At 45.3% G+C, this 18,918-nt stretch overlaps 4 protein-coding genes and 1 non-coding gene across 6 annotated transcripts; 1 reads left to right on the top strand and 4 right to left on the bottom strand.

Annotated features, from left to right (window-relative positions):
* Nucleotide 1: 1 nt before the first annotated feature.
* On the bottom strand, nt 2–3,428 carry LOC137901096 (zinc finger protein ZFP2-like). Its single transcript, XM_068745097.1, has 2 exons — nt 3,185–3,428; nt 2–2,868 (listed from the first exon to the last, which is right to left on the bottom strand). Exons 1-2 carry the CDS (start codon nt 3,354–3,356, stop codon nt 1,331–1,333), a joined length of 1,710 nt encoding a protein of 569 aa, XP_068601198.1. The 5' UTR covers nt 3,357–3,428; the 3' UTR covers nt 2–1,330.
* A 425-nt stretch (nt 3,429–3,853) lies between these two features.
* On the top strand, nt 3,854–10,374 carry relb (v-rel avian reticuloendotheliosis viral oncogene homolog B). Of its 2 annotated transcripts, XM_068745095.1 has the most exons (11): nt 3,854–4,095; nt 4,282–4,302; nt 5,235–5,431; nt 6,779–7,093; nt 7,323–7,489; nt 7,618–7,709; nt 7,830–7,961; nt 8,039–8,143; nt 8,569–8,784; nt 8,871–8,942; nt 9,215–10,374. In XM_068745095.1, exons 1-11 carry the CDS (start codon nt 4,062–4,064, stop codon nt 9,628–9,630), a joined length of 1,767 nt encoding a protein of 588 aa, XP_068601196.1. In that variant the 5' UTR covers nt 3,854–4,061; the 3' UTR covers nt 9,631–10,374. The 2 variants fall into 2 exon arrangements, with proteins under 2 accessions (XP_068601196.1, XP_068601197.1); XM_068745096.1 differs by lacking the exons at nt 3,854–4,095; nt 4,282–4,302; nt 5,235–5,431 and adding an exon at nt 6,264–6,354 and having other exon boundaries at nt 6,758–7,093.
* Nucleotides 10,375–11,088: 714 nt separating this feature from the next.
* On the bottom strand, nt 11,089–14,804 carry mrpl28 (mitochondrial ribosomal protein L28). The gene is made up of 6 exons (XM_068745565.1): nt 14,719–14,804; nt 13,595–13,899; nt 13,117–13,269; nt 12,893–13,027; nt 12,649–12,735; nt 11,089–12,555 (listed from the first exon to the last, which is right to left on the bottom strand). The coding sequence occupies exons 2-6, from the start codon at nt 13,877–13,879 to the stop codon at nt 12,460–12,462; spliced, it is 756 nt and encodes a 251-aa protein (XP_068601666.1). The 5' UTR covers nt 13,880–13,899; nt 14,719–14,804; the 3' UTR covers nt 11,089–12,459.
* A 381-nt stretch (nt 14,805–15,185) lies between these two features.
* trnastop-uca (transfer RNA opal suppressor (anticodon UCA)) lies at nt 15,186–15,272 on the bottom strand. The gene has a single exon. It is a non-coding gene; the product is annotated as a tRNA-Sec (tRNA).
* Nucleotides 15,273–16,211: 939 nt separating this feature from the next.
* On the bottom strand, nt 16,212–18,898 carry LOC137901700 (proton-coupled zinc antiporter SLC30A1). Its single transcript, XM_068745743.1, has 5 exons — nt 18,172–18,898; nt 17,513–17,801; nt 17,101–17,341; nt 16,803–16,990; nt 16,212–16,524 (listed from the first exon to the last, which is right to left on the bottom strand). Exons 1-5 carry the CDS (start codon nt 18,875–18,877, stop codon nt 16,212–16,214), a joined length of 1,737 nt encoding a protein of 578 aa, XP_068601844.1. The 5' UTR covers nt 18,878–18,898.
* Between the last annotated feature and the right edge of the window lie 20 nt (nt 18,899–18,918).

Here is an 18,918-nt window from a genome sequence, read left to right as displayed (position 1 = left end):
ACACACATCCATTGGTTATGACGAGTTCATATTTATCGGCTGTGTGTAAAGACATCAAAGATATTGAAACTTTAAGATATGAAATAATACAATATAAAACAAAACACCTTGAATTATATTATTGTAGCCTATACTGGGTCGTTGAGACAGTTGTCTGTCATTTCTTGTAATGATTTCTGAGATCCAGCAGGTGGCGGTATTGTGCGACACAGTATCGATACATCGACCCCTCACTAGTTGGCAGCAGTGTTGGGAAAGTAACTAATAGCTTAAAGTAATATTACTTTCTACCAAAAAAAGTAGTGTAACGAATTACTTTTTCATTTTGAGTGATGATATTTTACTTTTTTTCACCTAATTTCACTTTTGCATCAGAAATCATCTTTTTTTTTCCGTACAAAGCGTTTTACTTTCTAAATACCGTATTGGCCCGAATATAACACGACCCGACTTTTTCAGCCTAATTTCAATGCAAAAAACACCGTGTTATATTCGGGCCAATACGGTACTTACCGACTGATGGCCGAATTCATTCATGAAATTGAATTTCATGAACGAAACTGAAGAACGCGCAGTCACGTAGTCAACTCTGAAAACAACATAGGAATGAGCTGAAGGCCATAACAATAGCCAGTCATGCTCATGTCGATTAATGAGGAGTGGCACATTGATCAGTAAATAACTTTACTGAGTGAAAATGATTGAAATAATTTTCTCTGTACAGTTTGGTATTTTCCTACGTTCTAATTGAGACAGGAACGCAGCATCATTTTGTCTCTTGGCTGAAACTTGTAGGTCTTAATTAAATTCTGAGATGTTTAGACATTCATAAATCGCTTAGACTAAATTTAACGAAGAGCATCTGTTCTCGTCACTGCAGTGACAATACTACTATTGATAAACCGGATTTATTACCTGTTCCATGTCGCCGGTGTTCACACATGGAACCCGGTCAGACAAACAGGTTCCACTGCATGATGCCTTCAAGTTCTTATCTTTCCATCAGCGAGAAAGATTTAAATGAATTAAACACTTACGACATAACAGGTTTCTGAAGTCAAAGTACAATTCTCAGCAATCCTCCTGAAATAGACCAAGACTTCATGTGTCGTTTCCAAACGTTGGCGTAACTGAAAGGTTTTTCACACATTTAAACTGTCAGGCTTTGTGCCTTCTCAAATTAGAATTTTGCGTGAATTGTTCACCAAATGTTTGACAATCACAAGGCTTAACTGTCATTGTGGATTCTCATGAGGACTTTCATTTTGCTGTTTTCATGGGACATTCATGGGGCATCTCACCGGTGTGGATTCTCACGTGATCAATAAAGTTACTTTTCTGCCTGACATGTTTCCCGCGTTTTACATCCATAAGGCTTCTCACCAGTGTGGATTCTCATGTGTCCTTTCAAACTAGATTTTTGTATGAACAGTTTCCCACACGTTTCACATTCATAAGGCTTCTCACCAGTGTGGATTCTCATGTGTCCTTTCAAACTAGATTTTTGTGTGAATTGTTTCCCACATGTTTCACATCCATAAGGCTTCTCACTGGTGTGGATTCTCATGTGTCCTTTCAAATCAGATTTTTGTGTGAATTGTTTCCCACATGTTTTACATCCATAGGGCTTCTCACCAGTGTGGATTCTCATGTGTCCTTTCAAATCAGATTTTTGTGTGAATTGTTTCCCACATGTTTTACATCCATAGGGCTTCTCACCAGTGTGGATTCTCATGTGTCCTTTCAACCTAGATTTTTGTGTGAATTGTTTCCCACATGTTTCACATCCATAGGGCTTCTCACCAGTGTGGATTCTCATGTGGACATTCAAATCAGATTTTCTTATGAATTGTTTCCCACATGTTTTACATCCATAGGGCTTCTCACCGGTGTGGATTCTCATGTGGACATTCAAATCAGATTTTTGTGTGAATTGTTTCCCACATGTTTCACATCCATAAGGCTTCTCACCAGTGTGGATTCTCATGTGGACATTCAAATCAGATTTTCTTATGAATTGTTTCCCACATGTTTTACATCCATAAGGCTTCTCACCGGTGTGGATTCTCATGTGGACATTCAAATCAGATTTTTGTGTGAATTGTTTCCCACATGTTTTACATCCATAGGGCTTCTCACCAGAGTGGATTCTCATGTGGACATTCAAATCAGATTTTTGTGTGAATTGTTTCCCACATGTTTCACATCCATAGGGCTTCTCACCAGTGTGGATTCTCATGTGGACATCCAAATGAGATTTTCGTATGAACAGTTTCCCACATGTTTTACATCCATAGGGATTCTCACCAGTGTGGATTCTCATGTGCGCTTTTAAGCTTGCGTGTTTTGTGTAACTCTTGTTACACAATGTACAAACATATGGCTTCTTACTTGCGTTATTTCTTCCCTGGGATTGAAACTGGGGCTCAATCTCAACGTCTGTTCTGCTCGTTTCACCTCTTTCATCATGGCTGACAGACACATGAGAGCTGTTAGAGATCAGCAGGTCAATGTCTGCTGCTCCAACCACAGAGATTATAACCGGCATGTTGACAGACTCTCTCTCTGCTGCACCATCTTCATCTTTCATGTACAGAGTCTGATCTTCACTCTGGTCATTCTCCTCATGGGTAGGACCCACCATGACGACATGAGTCTCCTCCTTCAGTACAAGCTGCTCTCCCTCCTGACTGGTGAGGAGTTCCTCCGGTTCCTCTTTCAGGTGAGGAAGCTCTGGGTCCTCTTGCTTCATGCTGGACTTCACCTCCTGGTTCCAGAGCTGCTGGTCAGCAGGGACCTCCTCCTCCTCCTCCTCCTCCTCCTCCTCCTCCTCCTCCTCCTCCTTACAGACATGGCGCTGTGGGCGATCTGGAGGAACAGAGAACAAGAGGAGTGTGATGCTATTGTGATGACACAGACGTAGATGATAAAGGTGATGAATATATTTATTAGATAGACTGTTAGAGTACAAGTACAGTCAGACAGTAGCATGTATTACAGTACAAGTACAGTCAAACATCCTGTCTAAGTGGAGCATTTCAAAAAAGCCCTTGCGGTCTTGTTTTCCCGTTGAAAGTCCTTATATTGTCTAAGGACTTTCAAGAGATCAGACCGTTTGATAAAATATGGATGAATTGACCGTCAAATCTTCCGTTTTATTAATGGGTAATGACTTCTTGTTTACCTATCCTGTGTAACTTCAACTCGGGCATCAGGCTCCGACCCAGCAGTCCGTGCTGACGATTTATCTCTTCTTCGTCCTTGGCGGCAGTTTTTCCAAACTTTCCAAAGATATCCTCTTCGGGAGCTGTTGGTCGCTTTTTAACTACATTTCCCAAGAACTCAAATGAAGACATTTTTGTTAACTGAACGAAATACTCGAGAAACCAATAAAATACCGACTTTCACTGATTCCACGCGCGCAGAGAGCTAACGCTACGAAAAGCATTCGTTGACTTCCGGTTGCTGTCCCCCCACAATAACCTCCGACTCGGAAATCATCTAAGCTTTTTCGTTCCGCTGTCGCTGAGGGTAAAACGAAGACGACTGATGGAAGGGAATCAAAATGCGAGTGCTTCAAATCAATAGAAAGGAATAATCAACTTCCATTTATTCCAAAACGCTACGATATTATGCAAATGAGTTAATCAGGAATCAGTTCCAGGGTGGGGGGGAGGGGCGTTAAATCCCAGCGTGATGTCTGAGAGGTGACGTAACGTCGAGGGGATTTTCCACACGTCGAACCAGCCAATCAGATGGAAGCTTCTGCGGAAGGACGTCACACGCAAACTATAGTTGAGACGTGAAGACTTCACCGACGCGCGGCGAAGCTTCGAGCCCGTTTCACGCTCTTGTCACGCACAACGACCGGAAGCCGCTTTGCTGCGTGACGAGGAGTTTATTCTCTCATCTGTTCTTAAAGGGGAGGAGAGAGAGAGAGAGCGCTGGACCCGAGAGGAGAAGAACGACACCGGGAGTTACACCGGGAGTTACACCGGGAATTATACCGGGAATTACCCGGGTTGGAAATAACTCAACAACACGATCCGTAGATACATGAGATGAAAGACATGAACGTCTACAACGGAACTTCTGGTATGTTTTCAGACTTAATGTTCTCATTTGTCTGCGTGAGAGAGAGAGAGAGAGAAAGAGAAAGTTGGGTGACGTCATCACAAGGCAACACCCATTGGCCCGGCTTCGAGCCGGTTTAATCACCTTTACCGTGAAACGGCTGCTTGTCTGCGTTCCCTGACGTGTTGTCTTCTGTCTGTCCTGCAGAACGAGGTCAGACAGACTTTGGTGAGTGTGAATTTTAACTTTTATTTTCCATGTTGCTTATTACTAGCTTCCTAAACATGTATATATGTTTCTGAAAATGTTTATTTTTTTATTTTATTTAAAAAAAAAAATTTTTTTTCATTTTGAGTTTATGCCTAATGTTTGATGCTCAAATAAATAAATAAATAAATATTCGGTTACACTGTGATAGATCTGCTTCCTTATTTTGTTCTGTACGTGCGACTCAGCGATATACGAGTGAGCGTTTGTTTGAGTCCACTGTTTCACTAAAGGCATTTAACAATACGCAGGTAGTCTGTGTGTAGCATGAGAGGAACAGTCCTTATTTTGTTCCTTCATGGTTGCCGTCGTTTTGCTCGTCCACATCTGGAGCAGCTTTTATGCGTCATGCTTTGGGATGTCAGAAGCAGCTGTGAGCGGCTGATGTTCAAAGAGTCTCTGGCGCTCACCCAGCCGAGCCCACGGGTCCTCCAGGGTGGGTTTGGGTCCAGAACTACAGAACCACCTCCAGAATACTCACTCGTGTTCCTGCTGATGTCCCCCCCCCCCCATAATACCCATTAAAGTTGAGAAAATAGTGAATAATTTCAACAGCGACTCCAAAATGAGTCAAACGTTTGTTCAATTATCTTCAGTGCAGTTGCAGCTCATAAACATATTGATCGGAGATGCAATCGCTTATTTTCCTAATTCAATACAAATTGAATAATCCCAACTATTAAATATCTGTCGCCTGATAATGCTGCAGGAAATGATAGTTTCTGTCTGGATTACTTTCACCAGTGATAACTAACGAATACAAACAGAAACCGTTATTATTAGTTATTATTTGCTGTATATTACTCTTCATAGCTAAATATCGACAACAATATATTGATGATCACTGTTCTCAGATGTTCTATCGTTTAACCTCCACCGTATTTGTTTTGTAGACCTCATAGAAGAAATCATCACCGAGTACAACGAGCGTCAGGCTGTCTCCCTCCCCGCACCTCCTCCACCTCCTGCTAACCTCCTCCGTCAGTCGCCCAGCGGGGACCACAGGAGGCTCCGGGAGAGCTCCTCCTCCTCCTCCTCCTCCTCGCCGGCGTCTCAGCTTCAGCTGGTGGCGAGAGGCACGGCGTGCCAGGTGAGCGGACCGGGTGCACGTGCGTTTGTTGTTTTTTTGCTGTCGTACCGTTTGGTGGCGGCGTCTTCCTACGTTTGCTGGAAGGACCGCTGGAGCGAAGAAGAAGAAGAGGATGATTCTCTCAGGCAGACATCTTTTTCTAAAATTCTTTTTATATCATGTTTCATAACATCTATTTGTTTTTGCTTCTGTGCTACAAGACATGTGATTTTTTTTTTATACTGTCCTCATCCAGATGAGACAACTGATACCAATACAAAGAGAAAATGAACCAGATGTGGGCAATCTGACGATTTTAGACCGTGAGAAATCTTCAAGGCATACGCGGCTACTTTTCAAATGAATTTTTGAAATGACCATAATTACACTTCATAAAGATATTATATTCAAAGACGAGGTTTGGCTAAAAGATAATTTAATATTAAAATAGAAATTGTTAAAAGTTAGGATTTGCTTGGCTTGACACTCCTCCTCCTCCTCCTCCTCTTCTTCAGTGAGGTGGAGGAGGAGGGCGGAATTGTAATCCGACTCTGACTTTCAGTTTGTCGTTCGGTCACATTCTTCGGCCAGCTCTTCTCCGATTGGTGGATCCGAGTCTGGTTGAGCTTGACGTCCTGCTTCCTGTTCGGCCCCGGCCCCGGCCCGGTGAGACAAGGGCCCCTGATCAGAAACAAGGAGGCGGAGTCAGAGGAGCATACGTTCAACCTCTGTGTTGATAGAAACCACATGTATGAAGGAACGTCGGTGCTGCTTTACTCCAGCGTGGCTCTAATGCAGAAATCTTCATCACATCATGGATGAGTGGACGGACGGTCTTCTTTTACGTTACAGACCAGAATATCACTCAGAGTAATAGTCACAACAACGTCCAACTAAAAATGCATCTCTAGCAGCGTTTAGCTGCTCTTCAGTGAAAGCTCCGTGTACGTATATCACAGCACAGTGACCTCTGGTGGTGCTTTCATGTGTCGCTTTAGGTCCCTCCAAAGGGTCCCGACATAAATCTGTATCCTTTAGATGGTGGGGAACTCAAGATTGAGTTGTGTTTTTTGAATTTTCACCATTTTTTTGAGAGTCTGGATAATTTGACGTCTGTCTAACGCTAGATGTTTAGAGGAAATGCTTTTGACAAGTTGTCGCCATCTCATATCTCACCTCAGCTATGAGATGTTCACACACTGATTGACTCTTATAAAATGCTATTTAAAAATCTTAAATCTTCTGATCTTCTGTTGTTGATGTATCTACAGGTTTTTTTCATGCTTCTCTTGACTAGGTCTTTCCTAGCTCAGTATTTATTTTATTGTATTTACTTTTATCCCCCAGCCAACCTCCATCTTCCCTCAGCCCCTGCAGCACTCCTGCGCCTCCAGAGAGATGGCTCACCCTCTGCAGGGAGACGCCTCCCCGTCCGGTTCCTCTCATCGTGTCCGAGGCTCCTCGTGTTTGCCGGTCTCTACGAGCTCTGGAGGGGTTTCCTCACAGAACCGAGTGGGCGACACCGACGCGCTGGAGTGTCTTCTGCAGAAGCCCAAACTGGTGCTGGTGGAGGAGCCCAAGGAAAGAGGCATGAGGTTCCGCTACGAGTGTGAGGGGCGCTCGGCCGGCAGCATCCTGGGGGCGTCCAGCACCGAAACCAACAAGACTCAGCCTGCAATAGAGGTCGACCCGCCCGTCTGTGTGTCGGGGACTAAAAGGGGGCTTTACAGTTCGGGGGAGAGCTTATAAATAAAAACAAAAACAGTTGTTGATACACGTTTGAACCCCCAAGGTTCAAGCGTCTGCTGCTCATAGCCCCGAGTGTCAGAAATAATATCACCATGTTGTCACGCTAACGTAGCAACGTAGCGAGTCAGTTTCTGCTTCCTGACTTTCCTGTCGCCTCTCTCAGATTCAAGGTCCCATTGATCAATTAAAACGGGTCACAGTCACCGTCTCTCTGGTGACCAAAGACCCCCCGCACAGACCTCACCCCCACTGCCTTGTGGGTAAAGACTGCCCGAACGGTTCAGGAATCTGCATTGTTACCGTCAACCCTCACAACAACCGACATCACAGGTGCGTCGTGTCTTATATCTGCTCACAGGGCAGACTTTAATTTTAGTATTTATTAAGTTGATCCTTTAATATCCTCTGACGACACGTCCGGTTTTCTTCTGCCCCCCCCCCCCCATCTGCCCCTGCAGCTTTGCCAACCTCGGCATTCAGTGTGTGAGGAGGAAAGAGCTGGACATGTCGCTGCAGAGGAGGAGAAGCCAAAATATCGACCCCTTTCAAAGTAAGACGTGTTTCTAAGGCAACCTTTCTATTGCATTGACGCACCCACCCCTCCTTACCGGTAAAATGCACGTCGACTCCTTGGAAACTGACTTCACGAATGGATCTTTTTATTTCTCAGCTGGTGACACGAAAGGCATCGAGGACATCGACATGAACGCCGTGCGTTTGTGTTTTCAGTCTGAGTTTGAGTGGGACGACGGCCAGAAGGACTGCCTGAGCCCGGTGGTGTCTCACCCCATCTACGACAAAAGTAAGACCCCTCCGCGCCTAGATCAGAGTCTTAACTGGCTGCTTTAGTGTAAATGTACTTCCTGATTCTTGCACCAGAGGCCACGACTACGTCTCAGCTGAAGATCTGCTGCCTGAACCATTACAGCGGTCCGTGCAACTCCAAGACGGAGATCTTCATGCTGTGTGACAAAGTGCAGAAAGGTACACGGGCGTCTCGTGCATTCGGGTTTGCCCGTGTACGACACACACAGACGGAAGCGAGCAAAAGTCAGCGCTCGGGTGCACGGCAGGAGTCGGGACGTCAGACAGATTCCAGAAGGTGGACATCTCGGGTAGGACAAGGACATCGCTAAGCTCTGAGACGGCTACAGGGACGTCTGGCGGCCTGTCGTGGAGGAAACGATGCTTTAAAATCTGGAGTGAAATAAACGCTACTAGCGTTAGCGTTAGCGTCATGTGCTTGGGTCTCTGATGTTAGAATAAAGAGGAGTGAAGGTGCATCGCTGTTTATTGTTTATCTCTTTGGTATTCTCTTCTCTACTGATTATATTTTCACCCAGTTTAAATCATTTAGATTTTGGCTTGTGTCGATCAACGTGGCTCTGTGTGCTTCCACTGATCCACAGATGACATAGAGATCATTTTCAGGCGAGGCTCCTGGAAGGCGAGCGGCGAGTTCGCCCAGACAGACGTGCACCGGCAGATCGCCATCGTGTTCAAAACGCCGACCTACCGGGACCAGAGCATCGCAGAGGAGGTCGAAGTCAGCGTCAGCCTGCGCCGCCTCTCCGACCAGATGGAGAGCGAGCCCGTCGGCTTCACGTACCTCCCTCCCAACCCGGGTCAGCGCAGGACGGCGCTCGCACGAGCTGCTGCTCGTTGGGGACGGGAAGCAAACGAGAGGATGGTAATTCTCGTCTCGTTTCAGATCCGTATGCGGTGAAGCGGAAGAGGAAGATGAAGTCAGACATCGGCTTCAGAGAGAAGCCCTGCGCGACGGGTACGTACTCCCGGCACGTAGAGGCAGGGAGACGCTACACGAGCAGACCAAACGACGCTGGGGAGTCGGGAGGAAGCAGCCAGGAGGTGGGAGGGAGAACCCGCGAGGGGAGGGACACGGCGAAAGCACAAAATACTCGATGTCATGTGACGGGACGTACTTCATCCTGTTCAGGCATTCTTCAGGAAGAGAATCAGCGATTCCTCTTCTCACACCGAGCATCAAGTTCTCTTCTCGTTTCTCTCTAACTCGCTCCGTTTCCTCTCCTGCAGCAGAAAACGCTCCGGCTGCAGAGCCGTCCTTCCGCTTCCCTCCGCCTCAGACCGTGCCGCCGGACGCCCCGCAGCCGGGGGCTTCTGGTTCGGCGGAGCGCTGTTACAGCGAGCTCCAAGACTCAAACGGCGGCCCCGACGCCACGGCCATCCTTAACCAGTTGCTGGACATGCCTTCGCTGTGGGACATGATCTCCGACCCGAGCTTCACCTCGGCCGTGCCGTCTGGCTTTGAGCAGGAGCCTGATGTCGCTTCCGTGATCGGCAGCGTGGACATGAACTTGAATAACCAGGTCTTCGGCTCGTACCCTCAGGACTTCTCCCACTACAACGACCTGCAGTTCAACATGCTCGTCAACGAGAACCATCCTCCGCCGTCGGAGGCGGTTCAGGTGAAGACCGAGGAGGAGCTATAAGGACGGTTACGTTGTCTCCTTCGCTTTGGAATAATAATCAGACATTATTGGGCATTGCGCTTACGACCCTCGGACGGCGCTGTTTCCATGCCGACCGTCACCGAGCTGCAGCTTCAGCTCTTTCACAGATATAGAGAGTGGCGTTGATCATTTAGGAGTCGCAGCTCCTAAACCCCCCAGAATGCCTTGCTGGTTCAAGGTTTGCACATCCAGGCGTAGGTTAACATTAACATTCCTTAAATGCTGCTAGCGTTAATCTTCACGCTGAAGGTCAGATGAAGGTGAGTCGCATATTAGCGAGGGAGCTTAGAAGGAAAACTCTAGAGCATATTTAACTTTCCCATAAATCCCTGTCTGATCTGGTAAATCATTGAAGCGGCTGAAGGAGCGGTCTCTTAATGTTTGTCCAAGGTCTGCTCGGCTTCCTTGTTCTCAGCGGTGTGAAGGAACATAAAATTTAAGGTTCAAATGTCTTAACCAGTCATTTCACATTGCTCTTTGTCTGGCACACACACACACACACACACTAGTGGGCCTGTTTGATATCTAATCTGCTTCAGTCCAATAGAAACCCGCCCTCCCTCGTCAGTCTGTCTGTCAGTTCCTGTTGCAGTTTCATGGCTGTGTCTAAAGCACCCTCTCGCTGCAGCAGTGTAGATACGTCAGCGTTTCAAGAAACTGTCAAATGTTATTAATGAAAAGCATAAATAAACATTTCTGTCCTCTGAAACGGCTCGCTGCTTTTGTAACTTATGGGCAGTTAGTTGTTAAAACGCAACGTTTGAATGTTTCTCCTTTAGCTGTCTAACAAAGTAAAGTCTGTACTTGCTCATTCAGAATTGCAATTAATATTGTAATGAGATTAACCAGGAGATTAACCAGGACCAAACAAATTGGTCCTGGTTAATCTTCTGGTCAATTAAAAAACTGATTGTGTTTTTCTTTTACTGTCACCCGTAAACATTTTATTTAAAATTCAGCAAACATTGGTGACTGATGATTTTTTGTTTCTTATAAATAGTTGTCATTGCTAGTCATCCGTCTCTGCGTCCGGTTACCTGGTGAACCGTTGGGTGTGTGTCAGTTAGAGAAGGTGTAATTTTCTATCTCTGTTGACCCGCCCAGATCTCAGCCAATGGGAAACTCCACACTGGGTGGTTTCCAAGGCGTTCGTCTCGTGTCCACAGTCGCACATTATTTCCTGTGAGAGGACGCCACCATTCCCTCCTGCTACAACGTGTCCTGCATGTCTGCACTATTTCAGACTTAACTGCTGCTAATTTGGAAAATGCAGAAGTGAAAGTTTAGCAAAAAATGTCAGCAATGTCAGTAAGCGACAATTTTTTTATACGGATGTAAAAAAGTGGGCTCTGTGCAAATCATATCCAGAAAGTGAAATGTATAAAGTTTGAGGATTTATTTATAAACTATTTATAGAGTATAAGGGCTGTAGATGAAGGATGGATGGAGAGAAAATATGAGCAGGTATAACAGAAGATGATAAATGGAAACTGAAGTTACACACGCAGCTCATTTTTGCATTCAAATTAAGAAAAAAATTCTAAATATCTAAAACATTTATTATATGATAAATCTACTTAATTTGTGACTGACTTGCAAGAAATGTTCGGCTCAGGAGAGTGAAAATAAAAACAATTCCTCTAAAATCTGCTTAACAGAAAAAAGCTGAAAAATTAGAATTTATAAAGAAAATAAGTACAACCTGGATAACCGATGAACGAGTAATTCTACACTCAGGTCGTCGTGGGGCTTTTAGTTTACAGGTAGCAGATGTTTTTCTTTGTCAGGTTACGAGTCAGCAGGGATTCCCCATCCAACCAGAATAGCAGAAATGCACCGGTTCAACCGACGCAGACCAGAAGGGCATGCTGAAAATAAAACCAGGCAACAAACGGCTGTTGATGCTTTCATCGACCTCAACCAAAGCACTGTATAAAGACTTAGTTAAAGTACTGCTGGGGGGCAGATTGGTGGCTTATCAGGCTGTTTCTGAAGCTACACCTCATTTAACGTCTGTTTACAGGTGGGCATAAAGTGTCATTTATTTTACTGCAAGCTTAACTTCATTTATTTCTGAAGTTACGTTGTGATTTGATTTCACTAAACAAAGTTTACTTAACTGGTGACTTTATTCCTCTACATTATGGCGTCACCTACTGGTAAAATACAGACATAGCATTTCCTTAAAAGACAGGAAGGAAGTGGTAAAACATTCTGTCAGCAACACCAGTACCACAATGAAGAAAAAAAGTTGAAGTACTGCATTCAAAATTCATTGAAGAAGCCTACAGAGTAACTGTTTACAATAAAGCATAAAAAGAATTCATCACTAACCTAAAAGTCAATAAAATGATGCAACAGACAGTTTTAACGTTAATGAAGCAGATCAAGATCTTTAAATGTTCTTATAATATAGATTCAAGTAGCTAAAGCTGTGCATTCAACGAAGAGTCAATATTTACATCTGAAAGATGAGCAGATACATGACATAGGAGAAATGAGTCATCTTTTATTTTATTTTAAGGGCCTTGAATGACTTCCACTAATGGAGACTTCTCCCTTGATTCTTAAAATATCTTAAATGCAGAGGAAAATAAATCATCATTTATCTCTGTTCCACCCCCACGTTGCTCCCAGATGAAGATGGAATCTAACTGCAGGAGGTCGTCCCGGGCGTTTGAACCAGGACTCAAAATGTTCAGGAACTCGGTGGCTCCCGCCTCCGTTCCGCAGAAGCATCACTGCTCAACCCACTTCCTATTTCAGTGAGAAAAGCTGCCTCTGGCCCGACTCGGATGGCCGAGGCGATCACTTCTTCTCTATACAAAGCGGCTCTGTGAGCTTTTGAACTTGCAGCTCTTCCACCAGTTGGTCCACATAGACCTTAAACAGAGGATCGGGCTCCTGGGGAGCAGAATCAGAACAAACAGGGCAGGCTCAGTGCATTGAGTGCGGTGGAGTGTGTCTTTGATCCAAGCCGTCTGAGGACTCGATTACCTTGCTCTCCAGCTGCGTCTGCTTCTCCACGGCCTCCACCAGACTCAGACCCACCCACTCTGCCTCCTCCCCTGGGATCTCAAACTGCTACTCGGATAGATGGAAGCAGAGAAAGAAACATCCATATGTGTTTTAAATGTAAATGCTTTTTTTTGGGGTGCTGTACAAGGTTAGTTACCGTAATCAAGAAAACTTTACCATTCCTGATAACGTAAACGTGGCTCAGCATACACATCCCACCTGCCTTGTATTTATTATAGACCTTCTCTCTCTGGACGGGGTCGTTTGGGTAGAGCTCCGTGTTTCTGCGTGCCAGGCGAAGCAACATGGCCCGCTTCAGGTCCATCCCCAGTTTGGAGTTCAGGTCTTCTTTCGATGTCTGGTGGGAAATGGATGATTACAGTTATTTAAAAAAAAAAACCCTGTGTAAAAATACACTTTAGCACATGAATGGTGCTCTTCTCTTACACGAAGAATATAAAAGTCAAATCCATAGGCGCCATCGATGAGGTCCAAAGTGCGCGCCGTGACTGTGATGGCGAAATTGTGGTCGAGAATCTCGCTGTACAGCTCCCTCTTGAACAATTGTGGTTTCCAGGTCTTCTTGACACGATTTGACATCTTTGCAAAGAGACAATTCAGAATAATAATAAAAAAAAATTAAAACGAGAGGTATAGGCATGTGAAATAATTTACTTTTGTGGGCCGGCCGTTACACGAGCTGGAAAAAGCTACAATAAACATTTGAATGACAGTCAGTGAAACTGGTCGGACGCCAGATACAATATTCAATATTCCTTATATTGTAACGGATAAAACTTCATGCCTAATAATATTAAATTAATACATAGATGCGTTTAATAATATTCAGAGAAATGTGGCATTTATAGCGATTGCGCTAAAAACACACCGAGAAGTAAAAGAAAAGATCTTCCTGGAGACTTGCCTTGTCACCATTGGCGTATCTGAAGCCTGATATCCAGCCCTCCCCTCCCCACAGGCCAGTCTGCGAGTCTGGAGGGTAGTAGATGGGAATCGGGATATCCTGCACCCGTTCCTTCTGTCCCGTCTTGGGGCTGACTCGGTACTGGACACCCAGCGGTTTCCAATGGACAGGGGTGGGCTCTTTCACCTCCAGGGACTTGAGGTAGTGTTTAGGGAGACGAGCATATATGCCCTGCTTCAACTTCAGGGTTTCCCAGATTTTGGGGGGATATTTATGCAAAGGCATACTGGATCGTTTGTGGAAAACTGGGTAAGGAAAATACAAAACTTAGCTCTGAACACAGATATTTTTCAACTTGTGTCAAAAGATTCTGCAAGGAAAAAGTTTGTCCATTTGACAAGACCAAAAGGTCTTTCTTTTGCAAGGTGGAACAGATTCTTTCCTCTTCTCATTACATCATTCAGCGGTCTGTGTGTTCAAGGTTGTGCACCTAATACACAGGATGCATGCTATAAAAATACTTTTTTCAAAAAGACTTGGAATCCCTGGTTTTTATTTTATTTTAATGTTTTAAAATTAGATTTAGTTGTTGTGGAAAAAGCTTCAAATATCGTTTTGAAATGCTTTGCGTTCTAAAAGAAAATTAATCAACTGTCGGAAAACAGTGTTGAAGAACAATCACGATTTCCCTGTGTCCTAAAATCAACATCTTCAAAATGCTGTCTTTACTTATAAGGGTAGTTGCAGTTAATGCTTTTTGAAATGATTTAATGGATCATTACAAATGTTGATTAAAGCCAGCCAGAATAACAGACTGATACCTTGTTGGAAAAATAAATACATCGATTACTAATCTATTTTTGAGTCGCAGAAACCATTTTTTTCTATAATAGTAACAATGAGCGTTTTATTATTGAACTGATTAATTGTTTTAATTATTTAACTCACTAGATTTCCTCTCCGTAATCCGTATGAATGAATTTGTGTCTTAAGAGTCTCTGGAACGCAAGTGAATGACTTGAATAACGTCTCAATGGCAACGCCAACAACAGTCAGTAACTCCTCTGTTTCTTTTTTAAGAAAGAGGCTTCCAGATATATTTTAAACATATTGAAATATCTTACCTTTTAATAAACTCCGGGTTCAGGTCGCGCTTTTAATTCACGTTATTCAAAATCAAGAAAGCAAGGACAACAACACGCATTCTCTGACACATCCGGGCGGTTTCCGCATTGATAGGCCCGCCTCCAGAGAAAAGAAAGATGATTGGACGGCGAACAGGAAGTTCTCTTTCATTGGGTTTTAGGAGCTGCCAATCAATGGAATGTTTTTCTTTTCGTGTGAAAGCGGATGTGAATTCATAAAATTGTTCTTTAATGTAAAATTATTGTATTTATAGATTCTATCCTTTTATCCATGTAAAATAATCACACTAGACCATGTTTAGTCATTTATTTTACTTGATTGTAAAATTCTGAGTTTCAAACAACTGTAGTTTACAGGATTTTATAGAACATAACACGAAATATACGACCAGTAATTTATTATTTTTTCCCACAACTGTCTCGTGGAGGTTTCGCGATAAGCTACCCGCCCGAAGGGTGGAATTGAACCACTCTGCCGCTAAGCAGCTACAGGTTTGAAGCCTGCACCCCGGACCACCGAGGCTCATCCGGGCATTTGTAACGAGCTCCCGCCGCCATTATTAAACCGAGCGCCAGGGAAGTCCGTCTCTGTCATGGTTTGACCAACGAACCGTCTCATTCTCTGGATTTATCAGGACTCGTACACACGAATTAAATAACTAATATTTAAATGTTCTGAATCACGTTAAATGTTAAAGAAACACATTATAGGCGAACTCTGGCTGCCATTTCCTGCTTTATGCAAAACAGGAAGATCGTGATTGGCTGTCTGGAACTCTAGAGGTCTGACGCATCACGCCATTTCAGGTAGAATACATTTTCAGATTGCAATTTATCACGAACCGAAATCCATTTTGGCAATGCCCTAGAAGGACAGACATCACTTACTGATGATGTTAATAATTACTATATTCCATCCGGTATAAAATAACCATAAATGCTCATTGTTGCATCTTTGTCACTTTTGTTACGCTCTACTTTTTCCAGCAACGAGTCATCTATAATGCAATAATTTGCACTTATAATTTGATAGTTATAGTGAAGTATTTTTCTTAAAAGAAAAAATCTTTGATAAGTAATTTGCCATTTTCATTTGTCGTCTGAAACCTGCTTGAGCCAGTCAGTTTGAAAACATCCCGAAATTCCCTTCACTGCTGCGATGAAGTCGTGATTTTAATCTGAGGAGGACGTGTTCACCTAAACAAATCCAAAGTCATTATTAATAACTAACGTCAGCACTGAACAATAACTATAGACAACTCTCGGGTATAATAAAGTTTCATGTTAATTATGTATTTGAATTGTTCTGTTTTCTGTCACTGTTTTGACACTTGGATGGGATCAATGAATTCCATAGTGGATAGAAATCTTTGGCAGCACCGTGTTTATGTCAGAGAAGAACATTTACATGCAACTTGAGACAGAACACACCCATCATTTCTATTTTCAGATGAGTCATGGGTCTTTCTCCATTAATGGAACACGTTGTCAAAGGCCGGCGCCTGAGGGGCTTGAGCCTTTTCTTGTCCAGCTTCTGGCTCCTGCAGGGTCTCGCTCTGGCCCTCAATAGGAGTACAGCACATACTGTCGGTGCAAGCCTTCCCACAGGCGAGGCTGCAAGCCAGGAGACGAGGCAGGCAGGCGCTTTCTCTGTGGCCGATGGGGGAGGCTTCATCGTTCCCTGCAGAGCAACCAGAGCAGGAAACAAACTCTGGCTGAATGGTGCAGCAATCCACCCCGGCACTCTGCAGCACCTTGGTGACTCCGGATATCACATCGGCACACCTGTCAACGAAACAGATCGGTTTTGAATCTGGACATGAATGTGAGTGAGAACGGTTGCTTGTCTTTGTATTTGTAATCCTGTGATAAATTAGCGATGCGTCTTTGACCTTCTGTACTTGTGGGAGGAACCGGCTTGGTTGAGGTTTGCGGCCTCTGAACGCTACAGACACACGTAGAAAGTAGCATTCTGTTCTACTTTCAGTCACTTAAAGTCGACTCCACCTTCCAGCGGACCAGATCTGAGAGTCAAAGAGAGTTCAAAGGTCTTTCCATTTCACCTGTGCACTCCAAAGCCGGCGTGGCAGCGTAGGTGGACAGAGGCCACCGCGACGGATTCATTCAGCTGCCAGATGTGAAGTTCGTGCACACCCTTCACCCCAGGGACGCTGGCAATCCTGCTGGCAAGCTCAGACGCACAAATGTGAGGGGGCGTGGCCTGCAGCAGCAGCAGTCCATACCTGTGCAGCTGGGGAAGACGGTGTGAAACAACAGAAAAGGTCACTACAGGTTTGGAAGCAGCTGCAGCAACTATGAGCAACACAAATAAACCATTTTTTTTATGGTCTTCTGACTAACCTGTGGTGCAGCTGTGGCAATGAGAATGATAATAGCCAGCAGGGAGAGGCCTGGATCCAGGTAAACCAGGAAGCTACAGGCTCCCGGGCTGGGAAGGCACCGTGGACCAATCAGGAGCATCGCCAGGCTGTTGATCAGAGCGAAGAGGGCGGTGCAAAGGCCCCGAGTGGCACGGACGCACATCGGGAGACGAGCTCGCCAGGGGTCGGCAGGCGCCGACCTCCCACTGTCATGTGACTTGCTGACCGTGGAGACGCTCGACGCGTCTCGGCTGCCTGGAGGAGAACGTGATAATCACCATAGTCACAAGCAACCATCACATGAAGTTAAAGTTACATCGGATTCATTTGATATGAGCACATTCAAAAGATAAAGGTGCGGCAGGCGACGGGTCCAAGGAGCTCAGCTAAACTCACCGTGTCCCACGCAGACGCTGTCTTTGGAAATGTCCATGATATCCTCCGAATGGCTCGAATCTGAAACGCCGGCGACGCTCGCAGAGTCCCTGCGGTTCTGTTGGGGTGCGGCGAAGGTTGGTTCTTGGGGTTCAGAGTCAGTTTCAGGGATGATGGAGGTTTTGGGGTTACAAAAGACAAGCGCCCCGTTGTGGAATGAGCCATCCACAGCTGACTGGGCTTGTCCGGGGTCACATTGGGGTCGCTCCAACCTGGCCTCGCCTCCGGCCTCCTCATCGCCCGAGGCTGCGTGGAGTCAAGCAGGAATGGAGAACAAAAAATGGAAGCTGACTATAAAGCAGCAACCCGGAGAGAACCCACACGGAGACAAGGAGAACATACAAACTCCGCACAGACAGAATTTGAACCCGGAACCTTCTCGCTTTGAAGGTAACAGCGCTGACCACTACGCCACTGTCCCGCCCCTTTTTTAAAAACACAATTCATAGAAAGCCTCTTCCACACCAGTCATCATTTTTGACCCAGCGGTGGTATGTGTCGGTGTGCAGACACCCAACAGGCCTCTGCGTTTGATGACTTGAGAACAATCTAACTTTGAAGTATTAATATCGCTCTCGTTGTAGTTTCTGATGGTGTGTAAGCTGTCAGACGGAACCAGTGATGTTACCTCTGAGGTGTCCAGTGGGAGCTTCGGTGCCTGGGGCCTGTTCCCGATCCCACTTCAGCCACAACACCAGCATTTTATGCAGGAGACTCACAACGCTGACCCCCGCCAGCGTCAGCGGGTGCAGTATTGGTCGTATCTCTAGGGAACAGCTGATGATTTCCAGAACGTAAGAGACACAGAGAGAGAGCAGGAGCAGAGAAGAAAAGAAGTCGCCCACAACCTGAATCCTGTAGTCAGTGTAGGACAGGCTGCCGTTGACGGGGGGAGGGGGAGGCCGATCTGGAGAGAGAGCCGACCCGGCAGCGGCGGCCTGGGTGTGGCGTCGAGGTCGGGCGGAGGACTCGGCAGGCAGGTCGACAGGAGGTGCTGCTGGGGAGGAGGAAGGAGTAGCAAGGGAGTCCGAAGAGGAGAGAGGAGGATTTGATGCGCTCGACGTGTGAGGGGTGAGAGCCATGCGCATGAGGATGAAGAGCGAGTGGAAGCCATCGATCAGGGTGATGAAGGACTTGCACAGTTGACTGACAGTGACCTCACACACCAGCAGCAGGATGCTCCCGACCAGCATGCACCAGTATAACGCCTTCATGCCTGCGACTGAGAGCGTAGAGCACACGCTAGAATAAACACGAGCAATCCGTCCTCTCTCCATGTTGAATTTTCTGTCTTCAATTGCATTTTCTCTGCCAGTTTTCATTTCTAGAATGATTTTCCATTTAAAGACCAGCGACAAAGTGT

Source organism: Brachionichthys hirsutus, chromosome 11 (assembly GCF_040956055.1).
Source record: "Brachionichthys hirsutus isolate HB-005 chromosome 11, CSIRO-AGI_Bhir_v1, whole genome shotgun sequence".
Classification (NCBI taxonomy): domain Eukaryota; kingdom Metazoa; phylum Chordata; class Actinopteri; order Lophiiformes; family Brachionichthyidae; genus Brachionichthys; species Brachionichthys hirsutus.
Note: the sequence above shows the minus strand (reverse complement) of the source record. Positions and strands in the feature narration are given on the sequence as shown.